Source organism: Crassostrea angulata, chromosome 10, assembly GCF_025612915.1.
Source record: "Crassostrea angulata isolate pt1a10 chromosome 10, ASM2561291v2, whole genome shotgun sequence".
NCBI lineage: Eukaryota > Metazoa > Mollusca > Bivalvia > Ostreida > Ostreidae > Magallana > Magallana angulata.
In genome coordinates, this window is record NC_069120.1 from 10,202,209 (window position 1) to 10,224,443 (window position 22,235).

At 34.2% G+C, this 22,235-nt stretch overlaps 2 protein-coding genes across 3 annotated transcripts; one reads left to right on the forward strand and one right to left on the reverse strand.

Annotated features, from left to right (window-relative positions):
• Positions 1-1,734: 1,734 nt before the first annotated feature.
• On the forward strand, positions 1,735-9,434 carry LOC128165797 (GTP-binding protein 1-like). Of its 2 annotated transcripts, none has more exons than XM_052830630.1 (11): positions 1,735-1,890; positions 2,781-2,909; positions 3,757-3,865; positions 4,669-4,849; positions 5,241-5,487; positions 5,678-5,773; positions 5,965-6,203; positions 6,403-6,547; positions 7,124-7,306; positions 8,228-8,363; positions 8,600-9,434. In XM_052830630.1, exons 2-11 carry the CDS (start codon positions 2,820-2,822, stop codon positions 8,995-8,997), a joined length of 1,824 nt encoding a protein of 607 aa, XP_052686590.1. In that variant the 5' UTR covers positions 1,735-1,890; positions 2,781-2,819; the 3' UTR covers positions 8,998-9,434. The 2 variants fall into 2 exon arrangements, with proteins under 2 accessions (XP_052686590.1, XP_052686591.1); XM_052830631.1 differs by lacking the exon at positions 1,735-1,890 and adding an exon at positions 1,914-2,127.
• Positions 9,435-9,600: 166 nt separating this feature from the next.
• On the reverse strand, positions 9,601-20,940 carry LOC128165798 (4-aminobutyrate aminotransferase, mitochondrial-like). The gene is made up of 13 exons (XM_052830632.1): positions 20,772-20,940; positions 16,282-16,433; positions 13,948-14,065; positions 13,376-13,425; positions 12,967-13,047; positions 12,785-12,877; positions 12,511-12,637; positions 12,071-12,219; positions 11,732-11,869; positions 11,332-11,499; positions 10,912-11,058; positions 10,628-10,739; positions 9,601-10,227 (listed from the first exon to the last, which is right to left on the reverse strand). The coding sequence occupies exons 1-13, from the start codon at positions 20,821-20,823 to the stop codon at positions 10,103-10,105; spliced, it is 1,512 nt and encodes a 503-aa protein (XP_052686592.1). The 5' UTR covers positions 20,824-20,940; the 3' UTR covers positions 9,601-10,102.
• Positions 20,941-22,235: the final 1,295 nt, after the last annotated feature.

A 22,235-nucleotide genomic window follows, 5' to 3' on the forward strand; every position in this document is an offset into this window, starting at 1 on the left:
TACATGTGCGTAAATTATGCACGTACGGTTCGCTGTAGAATTCACATCATTTCTATATATTAACATCTACCAAGTATTATTTCTTCTATCTCTTACGGAAACTTGTAGTTAATTCATAGCTCTATAGAAACAGCCACTAAAAGACTACCTTCATATTGCGATGAATCGCCAAAGAAAGCATCTTATTGTTTAAAGCAATATGAGCTGCACATTTCACGTTGATTTTTTTTTTTACGAAAATGTTATATTCTACTAAAATGACAAAAAATATCATGTTTTTTAAAATTTCTTTTAGCCATATTTGTGTGGAAAAGGCCGTTAAGAAGCCTTAGCTGGAGCAAAATTGAGTTATTGTCGTCCTGTACAAAAATTGATTTGCTATATACATGTATTCCTTAAAAGAGAAATCTTTCCTTGTACTAAAATTAATGATTTTTTCAAATCTTATTTATCATAAAAATTATAATCATATATGCAGACATAACATACTAGCAGGTTTTTGCAGCAAAATGATATTCTTAAAAATACAGCTCATGTTGCTTTAAATAAAAGCAGTCAAATTTTCACTAAAATTAAGACATTCAGTATAATAAAATAAATAGTGCCTATTTGGGAAGGTAACAGTTGAAACTGACACCCCTCGAAAACCATTGTCAACGTCCGCTTCGCGTCAGTTGACAATGGTTTTCTTGGGGTGTCAATTTCAACTGTTACCCTCCCAAACAGGCACTATTTATATATTATAAATAATTATACTTTCATGTTAAATACTGAAATCTGATTGGTTAAGACGCAGTTGGTAATCCGTTCTATTACCCTCGGCGTTCGCAACACACTTGGCAACGGGTAATACAACGAATTGTTACATGCGCCTAAATTATGCGCGTACGGTTCACGGTAGAATTCACTTCATTTCTATATAAAAGCAGTAAAAAAAATTAAATTAAGACATTCAGTATAATAAAATAAATAATGCCTGTTTAATTTGGAGGGTAACTGTTGAAATTGACACCCCTCGAAAACCATTGTCAACCTCCACTTGGCGTCGGTTGACAATGGTTTTCTCGGTGTGTCAATTTCAACAGTTACCCTCCCAAACAGGCACCATTTATATAATGGCACCCCAAATTCACAAATATGAGCTAATTAAAATAGTTTCACAGTTGATAAACTAGGTTTATCGTCTGTTAACCATAACTGACTCATTAACCAGGGTCCCCCTGAATCACTAGTCAGGTGCTGTGCCCACTGAGCTATCTGGTGTCAACAGTGTTAGATCTCATCTGATAGTCACAATGATTGTAATCAAGGGCAGGCTATCCAGTCTACAATGATCGATAATTCAAATACATGTATTGCTAAAAATAGTAAAAACAGTCGTGCTGTATATCAAGGAAGAGTAGAACAATAACATTGCTTTTCCTCCGTAAATGACACTACTGCAGTATAGTAAATATGGAAAATTAACTACTTTGGTTACAGTGTTTTGCTAATTCTCTGCTTATTCAGGTGAGCAACATTACCTATGGGCCTCATTTTTTTTTTTAAAGGTTAAACTCCAAAACTAAGCAGCGCTTTTTTATATTCGTTTACGTAAAACAAAAACACAACGAAATAAAGAACGAACATTAGATAGAGCTTTTTATCTGAATGTTTAAAACAATACCGAATTCAAAGAGAAGATAGTAAGTCTTGTGAAAGTCTGGTTTTACCCTGTGCCTTCCCCGGAATTTCAATGACGTTTTCTGTTTGGAAAGTATTAGTCCTGATGACATGGTGGTGCAACGACTTAAAAGAAGTAAAACAAAATATTGTTTGGAATATAGCCAGATTTCCAGAATTTCACATTCATTGCATCATTGATTTGAATACATAGGGTACATTATAGAGGTACGATGTATGAGTTTGCTTAGTTGAAAATGCTGTTGAAGAAATCGGAGGCGAATAAGATTTTCATTTTGCTGTATGAGAAAACTTTACATTGGTGTTACACTAACAATTACTTCAACAAATGAGAATATAGTTTGGGTTTTATATATATAAAAAAAAGTTTTTGTGAGATATTCGCCTGGACTTTTGATCGGAGGAGTAAAAGTTGCATAATTTGCATTCCAAGTTTGCAAAACGGTATTTATTGTATAGATCTGTCTATTGCGTAATATTATATTGTGTTTGCATCGATAGGAAATAGAGATGGCAAAATCTTATTTATTTTCATAATTACTAAAGACAAGGTGTGTTGCATGCTCCAGAGCAGACATGATACTTGCTGCAGATTAAATAATCCTGCCTTGTAATATATGCTATAAAATGAACCATATGGCACCCAAGGAGCAATGCAATACACAGTAGTATAGAATTTCCTAAAACAAACTGCTTATTCTGTGTCAAGCCATAGTAAACACTCTTGCAAATATTATATATCACTAAAGATTTTAAAATTTGGAATATTTCGATTGCTTTCAAATCTCATTTGGATAGTCATGTAAATTGATTTAGGCACAAAAACTTTTTAAGGTGCTAGCGTAGGGCAATTAGGCTTTGGGTCAATTTAACAATAATCTTTTGCGTCATTTTAGATAATGTTAATGACTAATTTGCATGAAATAAGAAAGAATATGAACAATCAAATTATGAAGTTTTTGTGCATTTGATTGAATGTGGGTTAATATTCATATTGGGGATGAGACGTTGGAGAACAATGAGTAGACAATAACAAACTGTGACACTAAATTTTTGGGTGAAAATCATTTCTTCAACGATCTTTTGTTGGTTCACAGGTTTACAAAAGTTAGAAGTCAAGGAACAAAGATCTTATAATGGCAGCAACTCTCGAAATGGAGAATGGGGAGAATCTATTTTCCCCGGAGGAAGAGGAAGATGTCGCTATGTCCTCAGTTGTTAGCAAGGTGAGATCTGTTTACAGGTTAGACCAAAGTTTGCATGTCATTGTGCATTACTTCTAAGTTTACATTCCATTTTGCTCTTTGTCAACCAGATGCTTCAATTACTATGTAAAAGTATCTGAGCATGAAGCTTTTAACTGACAAAGGTGAAAGGACTATGTGCGGTACTATTATGCATTTTTCGCCCCCAATATTAAAGTTTTATAAAAAGCTTTAAAAATAAGGTGGAAGATATTTGAAATCATATTGAATATAAGTATGTAAAAGGTTATCACCACAGTGATGTCATAATGTAAAAATGATGTCATGAAGATTGTCTTATTTTGATAAATTGATGTTTTGTAGCAATTAAAGTATGGGTGTTTTCCAATTGTTTTTCGACTGGGAAACATAGAGGGCAGGCTTGCTCACGTACCAATTTTTAGTATAATGTGTAAAATTTTATGAAGAAAAATGTGTTAAAATAGTACTTGAGCATACCTGCGCTCTATACTTCCAAATGCAGAATATAAAGAAAAATGAGAATATTTTCATTTGTTTGCAAAATTGTGGGAATTTGGTTACTGAAGTCATAGATAAACAGCGGATAAGCATTGGTGACTAAAATCAAGATTGAAGTGATATGCATCCTCTGTACAATGATTTATGAAGATTTGATATTTATATGATACTATTTATAAATTGATTAAATTTGGGTGCAGATATTTGACCATACCAAATATAGTCCTTTGTTCTGTTAGGAAAACCAAAACTTAATATACCCCGGTATCTGGATTTAACAAAAAGGTGGAATGAACACATATTTTGCAGTTTTAAAATGTCATAAAAACTAATTTTTTCTCGTCTTTAGGGACATTTAATTAGTCCAAATAATGAGGAATACGACATAATTGTGGATATGATCAAAGAAAGACTTGATGAAGGTCAAGGGGAAACAATTTATGAAGTTGGAACTGGAGGTAAAATTACTTTTCAAATTTTCTACTAGTCTGCATGCAAATCACATTAAACAGTATTCTTATTAAGAAATTTTTATTGCAGTCACACATGAAAAGTGTTTGGGAAAGTTTATGTTGTCACAAATGAAAATGCTAAAAATAATTATGAATGCCGGTAAGATGCAACAAGAGTTATTGCACAATTTTTAATTCCATATTCAAACATGTAAAACAATTTCATGAAGATTGTTAACCCAGCCATTTATGTTAAAGGGGCATTGTCACGATTTTGGTCAAAAGTTATTTTTCTGATTGATATCTACATTGCTTCAGAAAAGCATTTTTAATAAGCAACCGAAATTTAATTGTCATTTGTTGAGTTTTTAAATGAGTTACAGAGCTTGAAATTCTTCGCTATATAAATAATGCGTTTGTTTACATTTAGAACGTTGAAGTAAAAAATTCAGTCTGAAACCTAAAACTAATGTTTTAAATGTTAGGAACTGTTTATCTATGCTTAAAATAAATAAAAATATAGACAAAAGATAGATAAGATAGCTGGGAAAAGATTATTGACTGGTATATTGAACCTATGTAAACAAAAACAGGGCACGAGCCTTGTTTACATGACAAAGAATTGTGAGCCCTGTATCCTGCTTATAACTCTACGAATGACTCTCAAATTTTATTTGATCATTAGAACTACATTTCTTAAGCATTGTAAATAATAAAAACATCAAAATAGAATTTGACCAAAATCGTGACCATGCCCCTTTAAAATGTTGTATGTAGATGGCATAAACTGGAATTAATATTTTCCCTAGAGGGCGATGCTCCAGGTCTATCACAGGAAGATATGCAGGCATCAATAGCTACCTTGAAAAGCATAGCAGATTCCTTGGGTCTAGAAATGGCCCAGCTGCGTGAGAGAAAAGAAGGAGAGGGTTTGGTGACCGAGTTCTTGCTGAGACGATCGCTGGAATTTGATGACTTTATGGAAGTGAGGTAGAGTTGTTTACCTTTTCAGCCTTGCTCTTTCTCTCTGTTAACACATTATGTGAAGACAATGAATTCAAATTATCATGAATACTTAATCTTAAAGAAAGAAGATTTTCTGTCAAGATGGGAACTTTTGTGATGTATGTACTGTAAAAAAAACTTTTAATACTTGCACTGCCTTTACTTCACCATTATTTCACTAGCGATTATCTTGTTTGTGGTAGCTATTAGTTGTTGTAACCAAGTCCATGTAGATAATCTACACAGATACAGTTTTGAGATAGTAATATTATAACCTTGCAATTTTTTTTTGAAGTTGGTTTACAGAATTTACATTTACAAGTCAGTTTAGGTAGACTGTAAACATTTACTGATGAATAGGATTGTGTGCTTTCAGAGTGGCAGTTGTGGGCAATGTAGATGCAGGAAAGAGTACATTACTAGGGGTATTGACTCACGGTGACCTTGACAATGGGCGTGGCATGGCTAGACAGAGGTTGTTCCGACACAAACACGAGATGGAGTCAGGGCGGACCAGTAGTGTGGGCAATGATATCCTGGGATTTGATGCCTCAGGAAATGTTGTTAACAAACCGGACCATGGAAACCTGGACTGGATTAAAATATGTGAAAAGTCCTCAAAGGTATAAATAAATCTATGTAAGGTTTTGGAGTCATATATGTGCTAGCTTTTTGATGAATAGATACTGGTAATATAACAAACTCATTTGATATTTGAATGTTGCTAAGTTATATGACTTCTGAAGAATGTGTATTGAAATACTGTGTGAAGTTTGAAATCATCAGCCCTAAGACTAAGTTTCTTAATTACAGGTGATCACATTTATTGACTTAGCTGGACACGAAAAGTACCTAAAAACTACAGTATTTGGCATGACAGGGCACGCACCAGATTTTGCCATGTTAATGGTAAGCACTTCGGGTTTTCAATAATCAAATTGTACGCTATTGATGAGCTAAGCTTTGGAAGTTCTGTTTTTTCGAAAGAAGACGTGTTAATTTTGCCTTTGAAAATATGATAAATGTATCCCTCTGAAAACAGATATTGTGGTATTTACAAGTGTTAAGATACTAAATGAAATCTGATTCTTGCATTGTAGATAGGAGCTAATGCTGGTGTGATAGGAATGACCAAGGAGCACTTGGGCCTGGCCTTGGCCCTCAATGTGCCAGTCTTTGTTGTTGTGACAAAGATTGACATGTGTCCCCCCAATGTACTGCAGGAGACACTCAAAATGTTACAGAGAATCCTCAAATCTCCTGGGTGCAGGAAAATCCCTGTAATTGTACAAAACACTGATGATGTTGTGTGCTCAGCCACTAATTTCACATCCGAAAGGTGTGTAACCTCACGGGTCAAGTATATTAATACGTGTAGTATATAGACAAGTATGTATACATGTAGGTGGTAACATTTTATTATTTACTGTTCATGTTTTGCTTTTAAATCTATTAAAAAACCTCCTAGGTTTTTTTAAAGCATTGAGAATTCATTCTTCTCTGAACAACAATTATATCTACCTTATTTTGATATGCAGGATGTGTCCAATATTTCAAGTCTCAAATGTCAGTGGTGAAAACTTAGACTTATTAAAGATGTTCCTGAATCTTCTATCAACTCGATTAAAATCAGAAACAACAGCGCCAGCAGAATTTCAGATAGATGACACATTCTCAGTACCAGTATGTATCAACAACAAAAACTCATATAGTGCAAGTCATGCAAATTAAATTTGAATTTCATTGCTGTTTCTGCCCAAGAAAAAATACTGCAAGTTCTGATGTTGTAAGGTTCGGAAGCATTTTGTACACTCATTTCTGCTTTATAAAAGCTGGATAGTCATGGCATTTTCTAGAAAAGCAGAGCTCTGTTGGATTTAAATTATTAAATTTTAATTTGTTGTTTTTGTCAACATGATAACAGTGTATGGCTAGAAAAATCAGATATTGGTAGGTGGTTTTTTAACCTACCAGACTCTTAAATAACTGGCAATGATTTCAAAAAGAAAATCAGAAATACTCACAATTTAGATACCTTTTGTCAATCTTGTAAAGGAATAGCATCATTATTCTTTTTATGGGTAAAATATATTGCTGGTTCACAATACTTATAATTATTCAGTATCATAGTGTAATATGATGGGATTGCAGCTTCAAAGGATGCATTGTAAACTGTTTACTTTAAACTTACCAGGTGTTATTTTTGAAAAAATATTTTTTATGTTTTGGAAAATATGAAATGTATGTCTATAATTTCAGGGTGTTGGAACAGTAGTATCAGGGACTCTTCTTCAAGGTACCATTAAACTCAATGACACTTTACTACTTGGACCTGATGCACTCGGACATTTTCAGCAAATCACTGTCAAGAGTATACACCGCAAACGTATGCCAGTGAGAGAGGTCAAAGGAGGTCAGACAGCCTCATTTTCACTCAAAAAGGTAAGGAATACCGCCGGAATCTGATGGATACAATTTGTGGTCATTTTTACATATTAAAAGTAGTGATGTTCCAATCATCGATTATAATCGAAAATCGATCGATTGTTATCGCATTCTAAGCGCTCGATCATAAAAGGTTTCATTACGATTAATCGTTTGAGGTTTATTTCCCTTTCAATGAGCACATATCATAAACAGAATATTCTAGACGCGAACTATCTAAACCCTAAAATCAGAATAAACAGAATATTCTAAACGTGAACTATCTAAACCCTAAAATGGTGGGCGGTCTGAAAATGGCTGAAATGTCAGACGAGCTCCATATTCTTACTTGGGAAATATAGCACATTCCCAAATCTGGACGCATTTTGGTTTGAAGAAAATTAATGTTGGACTGCCTACTAAAGAAAATCTTTTGAATATAATTTTTTTATAGCTAGAAGTACTAAGTAAATCAAATTACAAAAGCCTAGTAATAAGTCTGTTCATTGTAACTTGTTTACTGTGGTTTCATTAATATTCAAGGGTATCAATTTTCGTGGATAAAGTGAAAATCACAGTTTCAAGGATACGTAAATTCGTGGCCATTGGTCTTATCAATACAAAATGTTATTAGAAATTGCACTTCAATGAACATTTAATTTCGTGGATCAACTGAATAACGAAATCCACGAAAATTGGTATTCAACGAATATTGATGAAACCACAGTATTTACATTTATTTAGCACTACACTATAAAATATAAAAATCTCCGATTATAATCCATAATTAGTTAGTTGCGGGAAACCGATTATTGATTATGAAAATCTCACCAATTCCCATCACTAATTAAAAGGCGATGAATGATGAAAATAAAACAAAAGTTAAATTCTTTTGAAATTCAAAAAATTCTCCAAATTATGATTTTGATTTTATTGTAGGTAAAACGGTCTTCAATACGAAAAGGTATGGTGATGGTTTCTCCGAAACTTGAACCTAAGGCATGTTGGGAGTTTGAAGGGGAGATCCTTGTGTTACATCACCCGACGACAATAAGTGTGCGATACCAAGCTATGGGTGAGTGGTCATTGATATACGTAGATAACTGGATGAACTCACATGAAACAGGGAATTTCATTATTATAAAAAAAGGATACTGTGGAATCCTTATGATTTTGTGGTGGCTCAATATCCTGGCATGATAGTGTACCAGTACATGTACGGTAATTATTAAATGATGCATGTTCAAACTTATTTTGAAGTTTCTTGAGTAATTTTGAGTTTTCAGATTTATTGTGTGCTTTGTGTTACAGTGCATGTTGGGAGTGTTCGACAGACAGCAACCATTATGAACATGACCAAAGAACATCTACGAACAGGCGATAAGTCCATAGTGAGGTTCCGATTCATTAAAAACCCTGAATATTTAAAGACTGACATGCGCATGGTGTTCAGAGAAGGCAGAACAAAAGCCATCGGGAACATTACAAAATTGTATCCCCATGTGAGTGCAGTGGCACAAAACACGCGGCAACAGAGGGCAGCCAAAAAAGCGCAGGAAGCAAACCATCAGGTCCATCCACAGAACGAGCCGCAGAAACCCAGCAAAAAAAGGCGCACGCGGAACAGCAGCAAGAACCTAGACATGGAGGAATCCAAGGAAAACCTTCCATCAACAAGCTCCATGCAAGAAGTGACAGTTCAGTCCTGATTTCACACTTGTGTGGGGCATTTACTAGCCTAGTTTCCATTCATGTGACAGTTAGCTTAAAGAAGGCTAAAGGTATACTGTCAGTGCATGTTTAATTTTAAGGCATGCTTGTAATTTGTAATTGAAAACAATTTTTTAGTGTGAAAACCACTCAGTTTCAATCAATCATATCAACTTTTTATACTGCAGAAGCTGCAAAATTCATTGTTTTCATTGACATTGTTAATGACAAAACAAAAGTGATGGAATTCATCAACAAGAATGTGGCTGTCTGAACTTTTTTTTCTCCAACATCTGTCCATTTGCAGACCATACAGATGTAAAAATTTGCAAAATTTTAAAATCCCAAATTTTTACTGGAATGTCATTTTAAAAAATCATTTTTATATGTAGACTGATACAGACTTTCGGTGTGTTCATTAAAAAAGTGAAATGTATGGGAGTTGTGCTAAATAAGATTCAGGAAGTAAAAAAGGGTCGTCATGCCCACTGAGGATCACAAATCCTGTACTTGGCATCTGTCTACACCATACAATAGCTTGTCCATATACGAAGTATGAAATTCTACACAATCTTACATCTTTGAATAGGAAAGACCAGAACTTCTGTTTTAAGATTTAGAGTTTATTCAAAACTGTACACATAGATTACAACTGTATCTATAAAACAGATACTAATAGTTGTCAAATAATCACTCTTAATATAGTTCTGATGGCACGTAATGGGGAAACTTTTGACATGAAATTTAATGTTAGGAATACATATATACCAGAACTAAGAGGGTTCATATACAATGAAACCCATTTGTCACACATATTATGTATCTCCTCAAAAAATATATACCATAGTAGAAACATGTGCATCAACACAAAATGTGTACAATCAAAATGTTAAAAAATCAATCAATACATATGTTCTACAATCTCTACAAATTGTTATATTAAAAGAACACGAGACCAAATCCATGTAAATCTATACAAAACATACAATATTAATGAAAAAATTCTCTGCATTGATGATTTAAAAAATACTACATTCACTATCCTGTAATGAATTGTTCATAGCACTATCTAATGCTTATGCTGCCTCGCAATGACTTCCCCCCTCACTGACCGGCTTCCTTGAGGGTTTTCTCAAAAGTATCCATCAGGATGTCCACATGACGCCTCTCAAAAATGAGGGTGGGTCTGAACCTCATAGACCTGTCCCCGCAGGCACCAGCATGCACCCCTACAAACAGCATTTATACATTATGCATTCTCAATCTGAATCAAAGTTGTTACATGTGTAGAAGTGATTAGGCTTTGGCTGTTAAAATTTAACACTTAAAGCTGAACACCGCTCCTAAAGAGGCACTGTTTGCCATATTTCTCTTTCATCACTGCTGTCCCTACAACCGTTATGTAAGGGGCAGACCTCTGTTACTAAGTGGTAACTGAGGTGGCCATCTTGAAGTCGATACTTAGCATAAAATATTTAGGCTACGACTATCTACCTAGTGGCTAGGCTAGCTTTCCGTTCAACTACGTAGCAGCTACGATCTTGAACGCAACCCTGGTATCTGTGTGAAGGTGCCTAGTTAAGAGCAGTGTTCAGCTTTAGGGCTGAATGGTGTTCCTATCTATACTACCTCTGTTCCTGAGCTTGGTGATAACGGTGTCACGGAACGCTCCATCGGGAAAGTCCACGGAGCAGAAAGTTCCAAGTCCACGAACATTACTCACAGAGTTCGGGAATTTTTTCTACAGAAAAAATGTCAACATTCAATTTAAAATACATGTAGTATTTAAAAGTTAATTCATGAAAATGTTTCATAATAGCAGATTTTAATTCAGAGTTTACTGTTTTACTCCACTATAAATTCTAAACTCTAATTCATTTAGCAGTAATGATGAATTGTCTCCCTCTACTTACCGCCATTTCATGGAGTCCATTCTGTAGGTAGTTCCCGGTGTCCTGGACAGATTCGAGAAGTTTGTACTCCTTGATTGTGTTAATCACTGCCTCCAACAGCAACACCTTAGAGGAATCACCAACCCAGGTGTTGAAAATACGGAAAGCCTGAAATTTAATGATCACAAATAAATTGCATATATTTATAATAGATGTAATAAAAACTGACTATCGGTACATTGTATTCAATTTTTGAAAACTTCTATTGATTTTAGATGCCAACAAATGTTCATCATGAAAAAATAATACAACCACCAATCTCTCTATAGCCTAAAGCTTTCCCAATTAAAATTTCATTTTAATTTTTGCTTGGGCAACTTTTAATTTCATACATGACTTATATGAATCTAGGATTACAGAGTCTGATTAAATAAAACAAACCTCCTTAGGTCTGAGTTCATCTTTGTAGTAGAAGCCCCCGGTCAACATCTTCTTGCTGAATGCTACAATGTCCGGAGACTCGGGAAGGTTGAAATGTTCGTGGGCCCAGAACTTCCCAGTGGACCCACACCCCGTCTGGACCTCATCAATCAGCAGTACCACCTCATTCTGCAACGACAAGTCTCTGTCTAAAAACATTCTACTTTAAAATGTAACTATTGACTTATTTACCCAAAACTTCAGTCTTGTGTCTGCACACACGGAGACTGAATTTGGTGTAATTTAAAATACCAGGGAGTTTTATAATTATTCTCATTACCTTTTATATATCTACATATCTTATAAAAACAGTTCTCCTAAAAGAATTTTTGAAAAAAGCATAAAGATGAACATTAGGTACCTCTTTGCATATCTTTTGGAGCTCCTGAAAAAATCGAGGACTAGCAAAGTTATCTCCCCCTTCAGCTTGAATGGGTTCAATACAACAGCCGACAACTGGACGCCCCCTCTTGTTGTACTCAAAGATCCTGTCTCGTACCTGACACAAAAAGTTACTGACTAATAAGTGTACTTTTAATCTAATTTAACTCTCAAAAAGTATTTCCAAATCTTACATTTTCTTTTATCAACTTTATTTGCCATTTGGAATTGTATCAATAGGAAGTAATCTAATACAGATCAGTTCCTAAAATTGCATATTTTAAGCATTCAGGCCCAGTGGTATGTGTGAGTTTATTACCTCTTCCAAGGAACGATTCTCAATCTCCATGTTTTCTCTCTCATTTTCATGTAGTGGGTACTTCAGTTTGGGAAATGTTGCCATTGGCCAGTCAGGAGTTGGAAAGTCCAACTTATGAATCCATTTTGAATGGGTGATTCCAAGAGCACCTATACATATCGAAAGTAACAAATTATTTTTGTGTATCTAAAGCTGCACATGGCATAACCAGGAACAATTCAGATATTATTGGTGTTTTAGATGTACCGGGTACCATGGATTCATCAACATTTGTTGAATATAAATTTTTTTGGATTTTGTTGGCGAACTGATTTATAATACAAATTGTATTGATAGATTCATTGTCCACAAATTAAGTACATCTTTGATACTGCGCTTTGCATTAAATCCATGAAAATTAATTCCCCCAAATACTGATGAAACCACAGCTTAGTACAGACCCATTGTTCTCCCATGGAAGGCCCCCGAGAAGGACAGGACGGTCAGATCAGGACATCCCGGCTCCTTGTTGTAGAGACAGGAAGTCAGTTCCTCCTCGGAGGGAGGGAGGCCTCCTCTCTTCTTTCTCTGTAACACAAGTTATAGCTTTATAGTTTTTATTGTATATTATTTTATGTTACTGGTACCATATGTGAATATACATTAGTAACACTTTTGGTTTTTGTAGTTTCATGAGTTTAAAATGGTTTGAGTTGTTATTCTTCCAAAACTTACTTGGTATGTAATGAACATGGCTTTTTGTCCATGTTCAATAGAGCAAGCTCCACAAGCCATTGTCTGCACCTGATGCATACCTGGAGGTGCCACCTTAAGGAGAGAGAAGAAATAGGTTTTACACATCCATCATGATTTGATTTGAATCATTATCTTATTTAGAGGATGTGAAAGTTGCTTACGGCCAACAGAGCGTTTTTAAGGCGCAATACCCAGTCCTTGGGTGGAAACACCGCCAATGCTGGTCTGTTGATAAAAGTGCTCTAAAATGGAGAAAAACAATTATATGTGAAATAAACCATAAAGGTTTGCAATAAACACCATCCTTCCTTGGCAAAAAAGCATGCATACATATACCCCAAGCAGTTTGTCTACATCTATATTGTACCAGTACTTTCATTTGTTCAAAAGTTGTCATTTCAGAAAATCATTAACTATTACCATGACTGATTTTTCTGATGAAAGCACATCTAAGAAACCTAAAAAAACTAAAACCAAAACAAGAAAATTACCCAACCTTCAAGCGGTCTATATGACCTATACAAAATTTTGGAATTTCAATTCAACTGACTCTAATTAAAAAATTCTTACCAGATTTTCTGGGTCACTCATGACTTTCAGTAAATTTGGATGATTGTAGCCTGAAAAAAAATAAAGAGAAATACTCAAATTTTAACATTACTGAGTAATTAAAAAACTATTGGGACATTCATAGAATACATCTATTGTAGAAATCATGGTCTCTTTAACATTGTTGTTTCCTGCATGTATCTGAACTTCTGATAAAGGTAATTGTTATCAAATGATAATAATGACTTTTATCAAAGGTCCAATACATGTAGTAGTTTGTGAACATGTCATAGTTTGTGCAAAGTTAGTTCAAAGGGAAACCAAACAAACCCTATGAACCACCCTCATCTATTATGGATGTGCAGACATTAAAATTGTCATTCGAGTCATTCAATTCACCATCCCGTTTCAAGCAGTTGCTAAAATTCTCCTCTAAACAAGTCACTCTCAAAGGCAATTCTGGAATAATTTTTCTTGATTGCAGCTTTTTTAAAATTAATCCTTTTTTGGGACAACCAAAAAATTGATTAACTTGCGATTAAAACAGCTTTACATGTGTTTCAGCTCACACAAAAATTGAGGATTACACCCACCAATAGGGATGGAGGCAATCTGGGTAAATATATCCAGCATCACATTTCCATCCACGTCCGTAATGTAGTTTCCCTGACTTTTTGCATAGTCAACAAAAAACTGTACAGATCCTGCATTCTGAAATTAAAATCAAATTACCAGTATACTTCATGATTGTAAAAACTAGTCAATATAGCTCCTCCTTCAACAACTTTCCTTAAGGTGGAATAACAAACCTGGAAAAAGTCACTCAGATTAACTGTAAATTATTTGATTATGAAAGATATAATGATAAATAAACTATACATGTCAAATAAGCAAAAAATTTGCAAATTGGGGATAAAAATGAATATCTAAAAAAATCAATTCAGTAAGTAACAACAAAAGCCCCTTCGGGTTCCGAACTCGGTATGTACGGATCACAAGCCCGACACTTTATCCACTTGGCTATGGGGTAAGTTATATGTTGCCGTCGATAAAATCGTTTTAATAAAACAAAATGTTGTTTTGATCAGAGGTCAGCCATTTTATGACGATGTGTTATTCCACCTTGCGTTAATTTTCAGCCTCAAATCCAAGTACTTATACCTAAACAATTACCGGTATGCAATGTTCTTAAAAAAGATTTGAGAAAGTCCAGTAATTTAAAAATTTTAGTGATAGAGGGGCCTGTTCACAAAAAGAACTTAAAAATTTAGTTTCCCTTTTTAAATTAGGCATTTATATAAAATGAAAAATGAACATGAATGCATCCTTCATATTAGAGAGGTTAATATTTCAAACGTGTACGTGAACTAGGTGAATCACCTAGCTAAATTCTTCGCATATTACATCGTAAGTTTTTGTGACGACAAGGTATCTACACGTTCTCTAAACTTGTAGAGGGTCGTCTAAGAACAAACTTGTAGCTTTTACACAAAAATAATCTAATTGATGACTGAATATATTTTTGTGATACATTATATAGAATTTTAAGCTTCATTTGCATGTAAATTGATAAGAATTTTACCATTTATTTTGAGTTAATTAAGTGAATTAATGTCACAAAACTGCCTTGAAATTTATGTACATGTTTACATCCTACAAGTTATGAAATCTAAACTGATTAATATGTGTACCAGTATGTGGTTATGTAGTTATAACACAGTGTACCCGTACATGTTTTAAATCTCAACCTTTCTTTTGTCTTGATTTGTCTTTAACTAAAATTAGTTTTCCTTGTAATATGGTGATGATTCTTTTTTCCCATTCTTTTATGGGAGAGAAAATATGCTATGGACAAGGATTTTTCATATGATTCTGCTATGACCTTCACAGTTGACCTTGAGAATTGGTTCAGGGTTACTACACATCCTTTACTCAAAAGCTCTCTTGATATTAACTATGAGCCAAATTAGGGCTTAGTGGACATTATATATGATCTGAAACCCCTCTGACCATATACGTTCTGTGAGTGAAGTATTAGTCAAATTGGACCAAGGGGAAAGAAGATACACCCCGGACAAAGATTTTATCGATAATTCTGCTATGACCTTAACCTTAGACTAGAAACATAGTTCACAGTCACTGGACACCTTTTACCCAAAGCCACTCTGCAGGTGAAGTATGACCCAGATTGGGCCATGGGGAGAGAAGATATGATCCAGACAAGCGATCTTGGGTGGACAGAGGGAAGGACAGAAAGACTGATGGATGGACAGATTGATCACTATAGGGCAACCGCAGAGCTATGCCCTAATTAAACTATTAATAATAGTAACTAATGCAAGAGAACATAGTATGTACTATAATGATTTATACATGAGTAAATGCCATGTACATCTCATTCCTTTAAACAAGTGCATATATTAAAACGCATCTGTCATTAAATCAATATCACACATTCTTAGTCACTTTGTTCGAAATGTCTGACGTATTCCTGGCCTTTTAATAATTTTGATATTTTATTTGCCAGGAAAACTGGCAGGTAAAATATCAAAATTGTTAAAAAGCTAGGAAATTGACATTTTCCTGGCAAATAAAATATCCAAATCATTAAAAAGCCAGGAAGACAGCAAATATTTCAAACTAATTAATACCCTTGTGATTACAATAAATTATAATGTACCGGTACCAGGTACATCCTGCTATATAAGTTACTGACAGAACTGCATAGAACATGAATAGATTTATAACCAAAATAAATCTATCTATATCACACTGTATGCAAAACAAAAATGTGGGAACTGTTTGTGATGAGAAAAAGCTTACCAGATTACATCATTGCATTGTTAATGTCTATTATGGCTAGATGTCCTGATGCTGTCAAGCGGAAGGGGGGGGGGTGTGTTACTGTGAATGTTTTTTCTAATGACCTGTATTTGGTCCAGTTCTTTCATCAGCCTCTGGGACTCGGGGCCAGGGAGGGTGGTCCTCAGGATTGGACCCTGGGGCTCTGGACATCCTGCTGTCACATGCTGCGAAAGCTCTGCTGCTGTATGCTGGGAGGCATAACACAACCGTAGGCCTGAAACACACAAAAGTATACCATTCTTTAATATATATGTTGGACCATATTACATAGTAAAGTCAAAGACCTAAGGGACTTAACAATACCGTTCTTACATAGTTAAGTCAAACACTTAAGAGACATACATAATAACAATATCTTTCTTACATCTGTAGTACCATTACATAGTCAAGTCAAACACCTAAGGGACGTACATAATAACAATACCGTTAATTCTTACATCTGTATAGTTACATTACATAGTCAGGTCCAACAACTAGGTGTATGCGTAAGTCAAACAACTAAGGGACATACATAATAACACTACCGTTCTTACATCTGTAGTATCATTACATAGTTAGGTCCAACAACTAGGTGTATGCGTAAGTCAAACGCCTAAGGGACATACATAATAACACTACCGTTCTTACATCTGTAGTATCATTACAAAGTTAGGTCCAACAACTAGGTGTATGCGTATCATGAACTCGGTGAAGGATTTAAATAACAGTAGAGGAGGGTCATGGGAGGTCATTACCTGCTCAATGACTTAAGGATCCGTTATCAAACAACAATGTACTATGTCCTATAAGTCTTTATATCGTAGGTCTAGCTCTTTAATGTTGCAATATATTACTGTCAGTCTATAACTTAATTACATGTACAACAAAATTCTGTTTACCTAATTAAAACATTACAGCTAGTAGAGATAATCAACAGTTATTTAAAGTCTAATTTCTTGAGCATGCACGAGTGCATCTTATCTGTAGTTTGACTACACTGAAACTGAATGTCTCATATACCATCCAACACACTATAGTCTGTCCCAAGATATTTATCCAGCACATTTGGAAAAAAATTAATAAATATACCTGTGAAAGAATTAATGAAATTAATGAATCAATGAAAGGCAAATAATCCAAGATATCTTCATTGCAAATGATCATTTTTCACTCAGAAAAATTCACAGAAACAAAATCAGATATCTTTAGATTTATAATGGGTAAAGTTTAGTACAGTTTACATTGAAGTCACTCATAATACCTTGAACAATTTTCCAACATTTTCATCACTGTCAGCTTTCAAAGAACAGGTCAAACTTGATATAACACCTTTAATTTTAACTTGTTATGTTTAGAGAAATCAAGAGTGTATCTTCCACTGATTCTCAAGTACATGCTCTATCAAAATTAGTTGTGGCTATCAAAGAGCACCTGCTCTAAAAACTTTAACCTGCTCCAAAAAGTAGCATCTGAATTCATGGTCCAGATTCAGCATTAAATCTTAAACTAGAGGTACTGTGAGCAAGCTCACAATTGATACCCCCCGCTAAGAAAAAATTATAACTCATGTATTTTTTCTATTATAGAAAATATTGGATGAATCTATTTCACCGTCAATTTTTTATAAATAAGTAATTTCTATTCTTTAAATTCCATTTTAGTTCAAGTTATCTGTTAGTGCATGAGGACATTTGCATCCTTATGTTAACAAACATGACTCGAATCAAACAAAATTCCACATGTCAAGCAGCCATTTAATATATAAACATTTTGAATTATTGGTATACTGGGCCAAATTTTTTTTAACAATGACCTTGAACTTCCTCAATTGACCTTGGGTCAAGGTCATGACACACTCTTAGGTCATAAGGAATCTTTGTGTGCAGTAAGAACTTCCAATGTTTCTCCATTAAAAAGATATGGACCGGACATGAATTTTGCACTTTTTCTGCCAGTGACCTTGACCTTGCCAAAATGACCTTGGGCCAAGGTCATGACACACCCTTAGGTCATAAACAATCTTTGTGTGAAGTAAGAACTTCCAATAGTTTCTCCTTAAGAAAGATATGGACCGGACACGAATTTTGCACTTTTTCTGTCAGTGACCTTGACCTTGCTAAAATGACCTTGGGTCAAGGTCATGACACACCCTTAGGTCATAAGCAATCTTTGTGTGAAGTAAGAACTTCCCATGTTTCTCCATAAGAAAGATATGGACCGGACACGAATTGAACAGACAGACGGACAGATGGACGGACGGACAAGGTGATTCCTATATACCCCCCAAACTTTGTTTGCGGGGGTATAATATAGTAGTTAAGTATGTCCAAATGCACCATCCATGCAAGTTTGGTGAAGTTAGGACAAGTAATAACTTGTATACAGGACCTGCTCCAAAACCTTTAATCAGTTCCGGTTGCCAACACCAATGCCCACAGTATGGGATACAGTAAGCAGATTTAGCTCCCCCATCTTCATCTTGGTGAGATAACAATGCCATGTTTAAGGGAGCTTATTTTTTTTATTTTGCATAAATGCAATAGCAAAAATTCTTTTTAACCATATGTATTTTACATCATCTCTAACTAGTATATTTGCAAAGTTTCAATAAAATCTACAATCTGGTTCTTTTTAGGGCCCCATCTCAAAATACAGGTATATTAAAAAAAGGAATATAGGGGAAATTGTCATTTTCCGCACTTCAAAGCAAAATAAAATTTGGCCAAATCAAAATGAAATTGACCAGATATATATGATGCAATCAGCACTCAAAGTTTGGTCAGATAAATGTGTCTTGCCAGCAATTTTATATATATCGGTAGATTTGTATAGATTAAAAAGATGTTTACGAATCATAGTCAAGTGAAGTTGTACCCAAACAGTCTCATAATCCATTGGTAAACAACTATACTTGGATTGTAAATATAAAAGATAAGCTGTTAAGGTTAGATTTTTATATAATTCCAAATAATTAAGAAATTATGAGATAAATGAATGTAATTTTTTAAAAATTTTATTTCATCTCCTATGTTTGCAAAAGAGGTCCCTACATCAATATTTGATAGAAAATTTCTGTTTATACATGTGATCTTATCTTTTAAAAGGCGATTAATTATTTTGAAAAATTTATAAATTCTCTCTCTTTGAAGGCAGGCATAATATCATGATAGAAGTCATTTCTTACTTGAACTTTAACTGCACAAAAAATAAATGTCGTGCATTTTTCATTCGACTCCCCTCATCATAGAACAGGAATTAGTAGATATCATGACACAAGTAACAAGGCATTGTTTTCTGGAGACAAAAGTAACATATATGACAAAATTGCTTTCCGGTATCTCTCCGCTAGATGGATTATATTATCCAGTAATGCCTGTTACAGCTATATTTTCTTGATGACAAAGGGTAACAGGTGTGACAGACCTTTTTTTAGCAGGTTGTTTTATTGAATTTGGTTACAATGGCTATATTCTCTTGGTGACAAAAGGTAACATTGGTGACAACCCTTTTCTTTTAAAAGGTGATTAATTATTTTGAAAAATTTATAAATTCTCTCTCTTTGAAGGCAGGCATAATATCATGATAGAAGTCATTTCTTACTTGAACTTTAACTGCACAAAAATAAATGTCGTGCATTTTTCATTCGACTCCCCTCATCATAGAACAGGAATTAGTAGATATCATGACACAAGTAACAAGGCATTGTTTTCTGGAGACAAAAGTAACATATATGACAAATTTTGCTTTCCGGTATCTCTCCGCTAGATGGATTATATTATCCAGTAATGCCTGTTACAGCTATATTTTCTTGATGACAAAGGGTAACAGGTGTGACAGACCTTTTTTTAGCAGGTTGTTTTATTGAATTTGGTTACAATGGCTATATTCTCTTGGTGACAAAAGGTAACATTGGTGACAACCCTTTTCCTGTTTAGCAGCAGATGACAAGCCTTTTTCTGTTAAGCAGGGGATCTTATTTTCTTTGGTTACAATGGTTATAGCTATATCCCCTAAACTACCCCTAATCCGTTCCTAACCTAACCATAACCTCAAACCTAACCCTAACCTAAACCGAAACTAATTTGAAACCAGTGCTACAAGTAACCATTGTAACCTGTCTTAAGTTCATCAAAATTTGTTGATCATTCATAATCAATCACTGTAACCAATGCTACTGGTTCCAAATGAAAGTGAAAGTCAGGACTAATTTCTGGCCACATTGAATTAAGAGCTCACACGTTTTTATTTTGCAAATTTTATTTACAGTTTAAATCATATATAAGCGCTGGAACGAAAAAATGCACGACTTTTATTTTTGTGCAGTAAACCGCAAAAAAATATACAAAGTTTTAAAGTCCTTGTACATCTATAGTGATCTTACATGAGACTTCAGTTGATACACAGAATTTCAATAAATATAGGTTTGAAGCTCATGATTCATAGTAAGGTCTGATTACCTTCGTTCTAAGGACCGTAGACAACTATACTGCCTGACGTCGTGCAGTCAAAGTACTTAAGTAGACCATTTTGGCGTCATTGCGAAGTGAGATAGTCGGAAAGGAGAGTAACTTACTACTTTTGACTTGGTTTCCCAAACGAACACTCTGGCGTAGAAAAACAGCCATTAAACAATATGCCCGCTTGCTGCTGCTGTTGTCTTCTCAACTCTGCGTTCTGACGTTTAATGAACTTTGTTGTTAGAGGCCTTCTATTGTATACTTCGTAATTCAAAAAACTGGATAAATCTGGTGTAAATGAAGGACACACCTCCGGTTCCCAATCAGTTCGTTCTTCGCAGTGAAAAGATACCGCTGCGATCATAAACAATAATTTGGCCTTTGCATAGTAAATCGAATATATGAAATCCTTTATTTGCTTAAATCTTATATATTTAACATATGTTAAATCAGTTTTAATGATGAAAACACCATAAAAAACGTATTTCTCTTGGCTCTACTCAGGTGCTAAATCACTTAGGTATTATTTTTACATGTTATCATGCAAGTGCGCAGACGCACAGAAAGTAAAATTTTGTTTGTAAACATTATCACGTGTTGGGTTAGTATTAGATGTAATTACGTAACTCGTGGTTACAAGATGTCAATAAGTTTTGTGTATATATAAAACACAGATAAGAATATAAGATTATACCTTGAACATTTTCACAAAGAAGAAAACCATAGATTCTTGTCCAAACGAAGCTACTTGTATCTAGATTCAGCTGGTTTTGCAAACAACCCTTCTTCTTTTTTTTTTAAAAAACCATGACCCAAATTTTATTCATTAGTAAATTTGTTTTTAATACAAAGCGTTGATTTAACATTCTAAAAATGAAATTCAGTGTTCCTGAGGAAGCCGTTTTTGTGTGTGTAAATTTATATGGTTAAAAAATGTGATTAAATTTAATATTTGTGTGCATTTTCAATTCAGTAAACATCTTTTTTTTATGTATTTGAACTATGAACATGCAATCAATGAAAAAAATATCTGAAGATGCTCCTACATCTCAAATCATATACAAACCCATCTTAATTAATTAGTATGTAATAAAACATTCAACCACATGCAGTGGCATCTTATCCGTTCTGCTCTCTATGACATATAAGAAAATTTATGGCATCCTAGATAATTTGGGATTCTCAAACATTAGTATTATAAAAGCACAATTCAATACTTTTTTACCAAACATAAAGCAAAGAATCATTGACCAATGTATCCAAGAGCAATCATCAAAAATTTTAGTTCAGAAAAACTTTCATTTTTTCAAAAATTATATATGAGAAAAAGAAGTCCTTATGCTGATATACTCAGGAAAAGATCTGAGAGATCCTCTATTAGTAGAATAAGATTAAGTGCACATAAACTTGCAATAGAAAGTGGTAGATATAATGTCACATTTAGGAATGAAAGATATTGTAATGCTTGTAAAACTGGTGCAATTGAAGATAAAACTCATTTTCTTTTTCAATGTAAAGCCTATTCTCATCTAAGGAACAGCTATTTTAGTAATTTTTATAAGCTAAGTGAAATAAATATT

Excerpts from the sequence above, each read along its gene's own strand:
- LOC128165797 (XM_052830630.1), top strand. The coding sequence starts at position 2,820 with ATGGCAGCAACTCTCGAAATGGAGAATGGGGAGAATCTATTTTCCCCG. Across the intron at positions 4,850-5,240 it reads GATGACTTTATGGAAGTGAG|AGTGGCAGTTGTGGGCAATG; the intron begins GTAGAGTTGTTT and ends GTGTGCTTTCAG. Across the intron at positions 5,488-5,677 it reads TATGTGAAAAGTCCTCAAAG|GTGATCACATTTATTGACTT; the intron begins GTATAAATAAAT and ends TCTTAATTACAG.
- LOC128165798 (XM_052830632.1), bottom strand. The coding sequence starts at position 20,823 with ATGGCTGTTTTTCTACGCCAGAGTGTTCGTTTGGGAAACCAAGTCAAA. Across the intron at positions 12,638-12,784 it reads CCATGTTCATTACATACCAA|AGAAAGAAGAGAGGAGGCCT; the intron begins GTAAGTTTTGGA and ends CTTGTGTTACAG. Across the intron at positions 12,220-12,510 it reads CTTCCATGGGAGAACAATGG|GTGCTCTTGGAATCACCCAT; the intron begins GTCTGTACTAAG and ends CGATATGTATAG.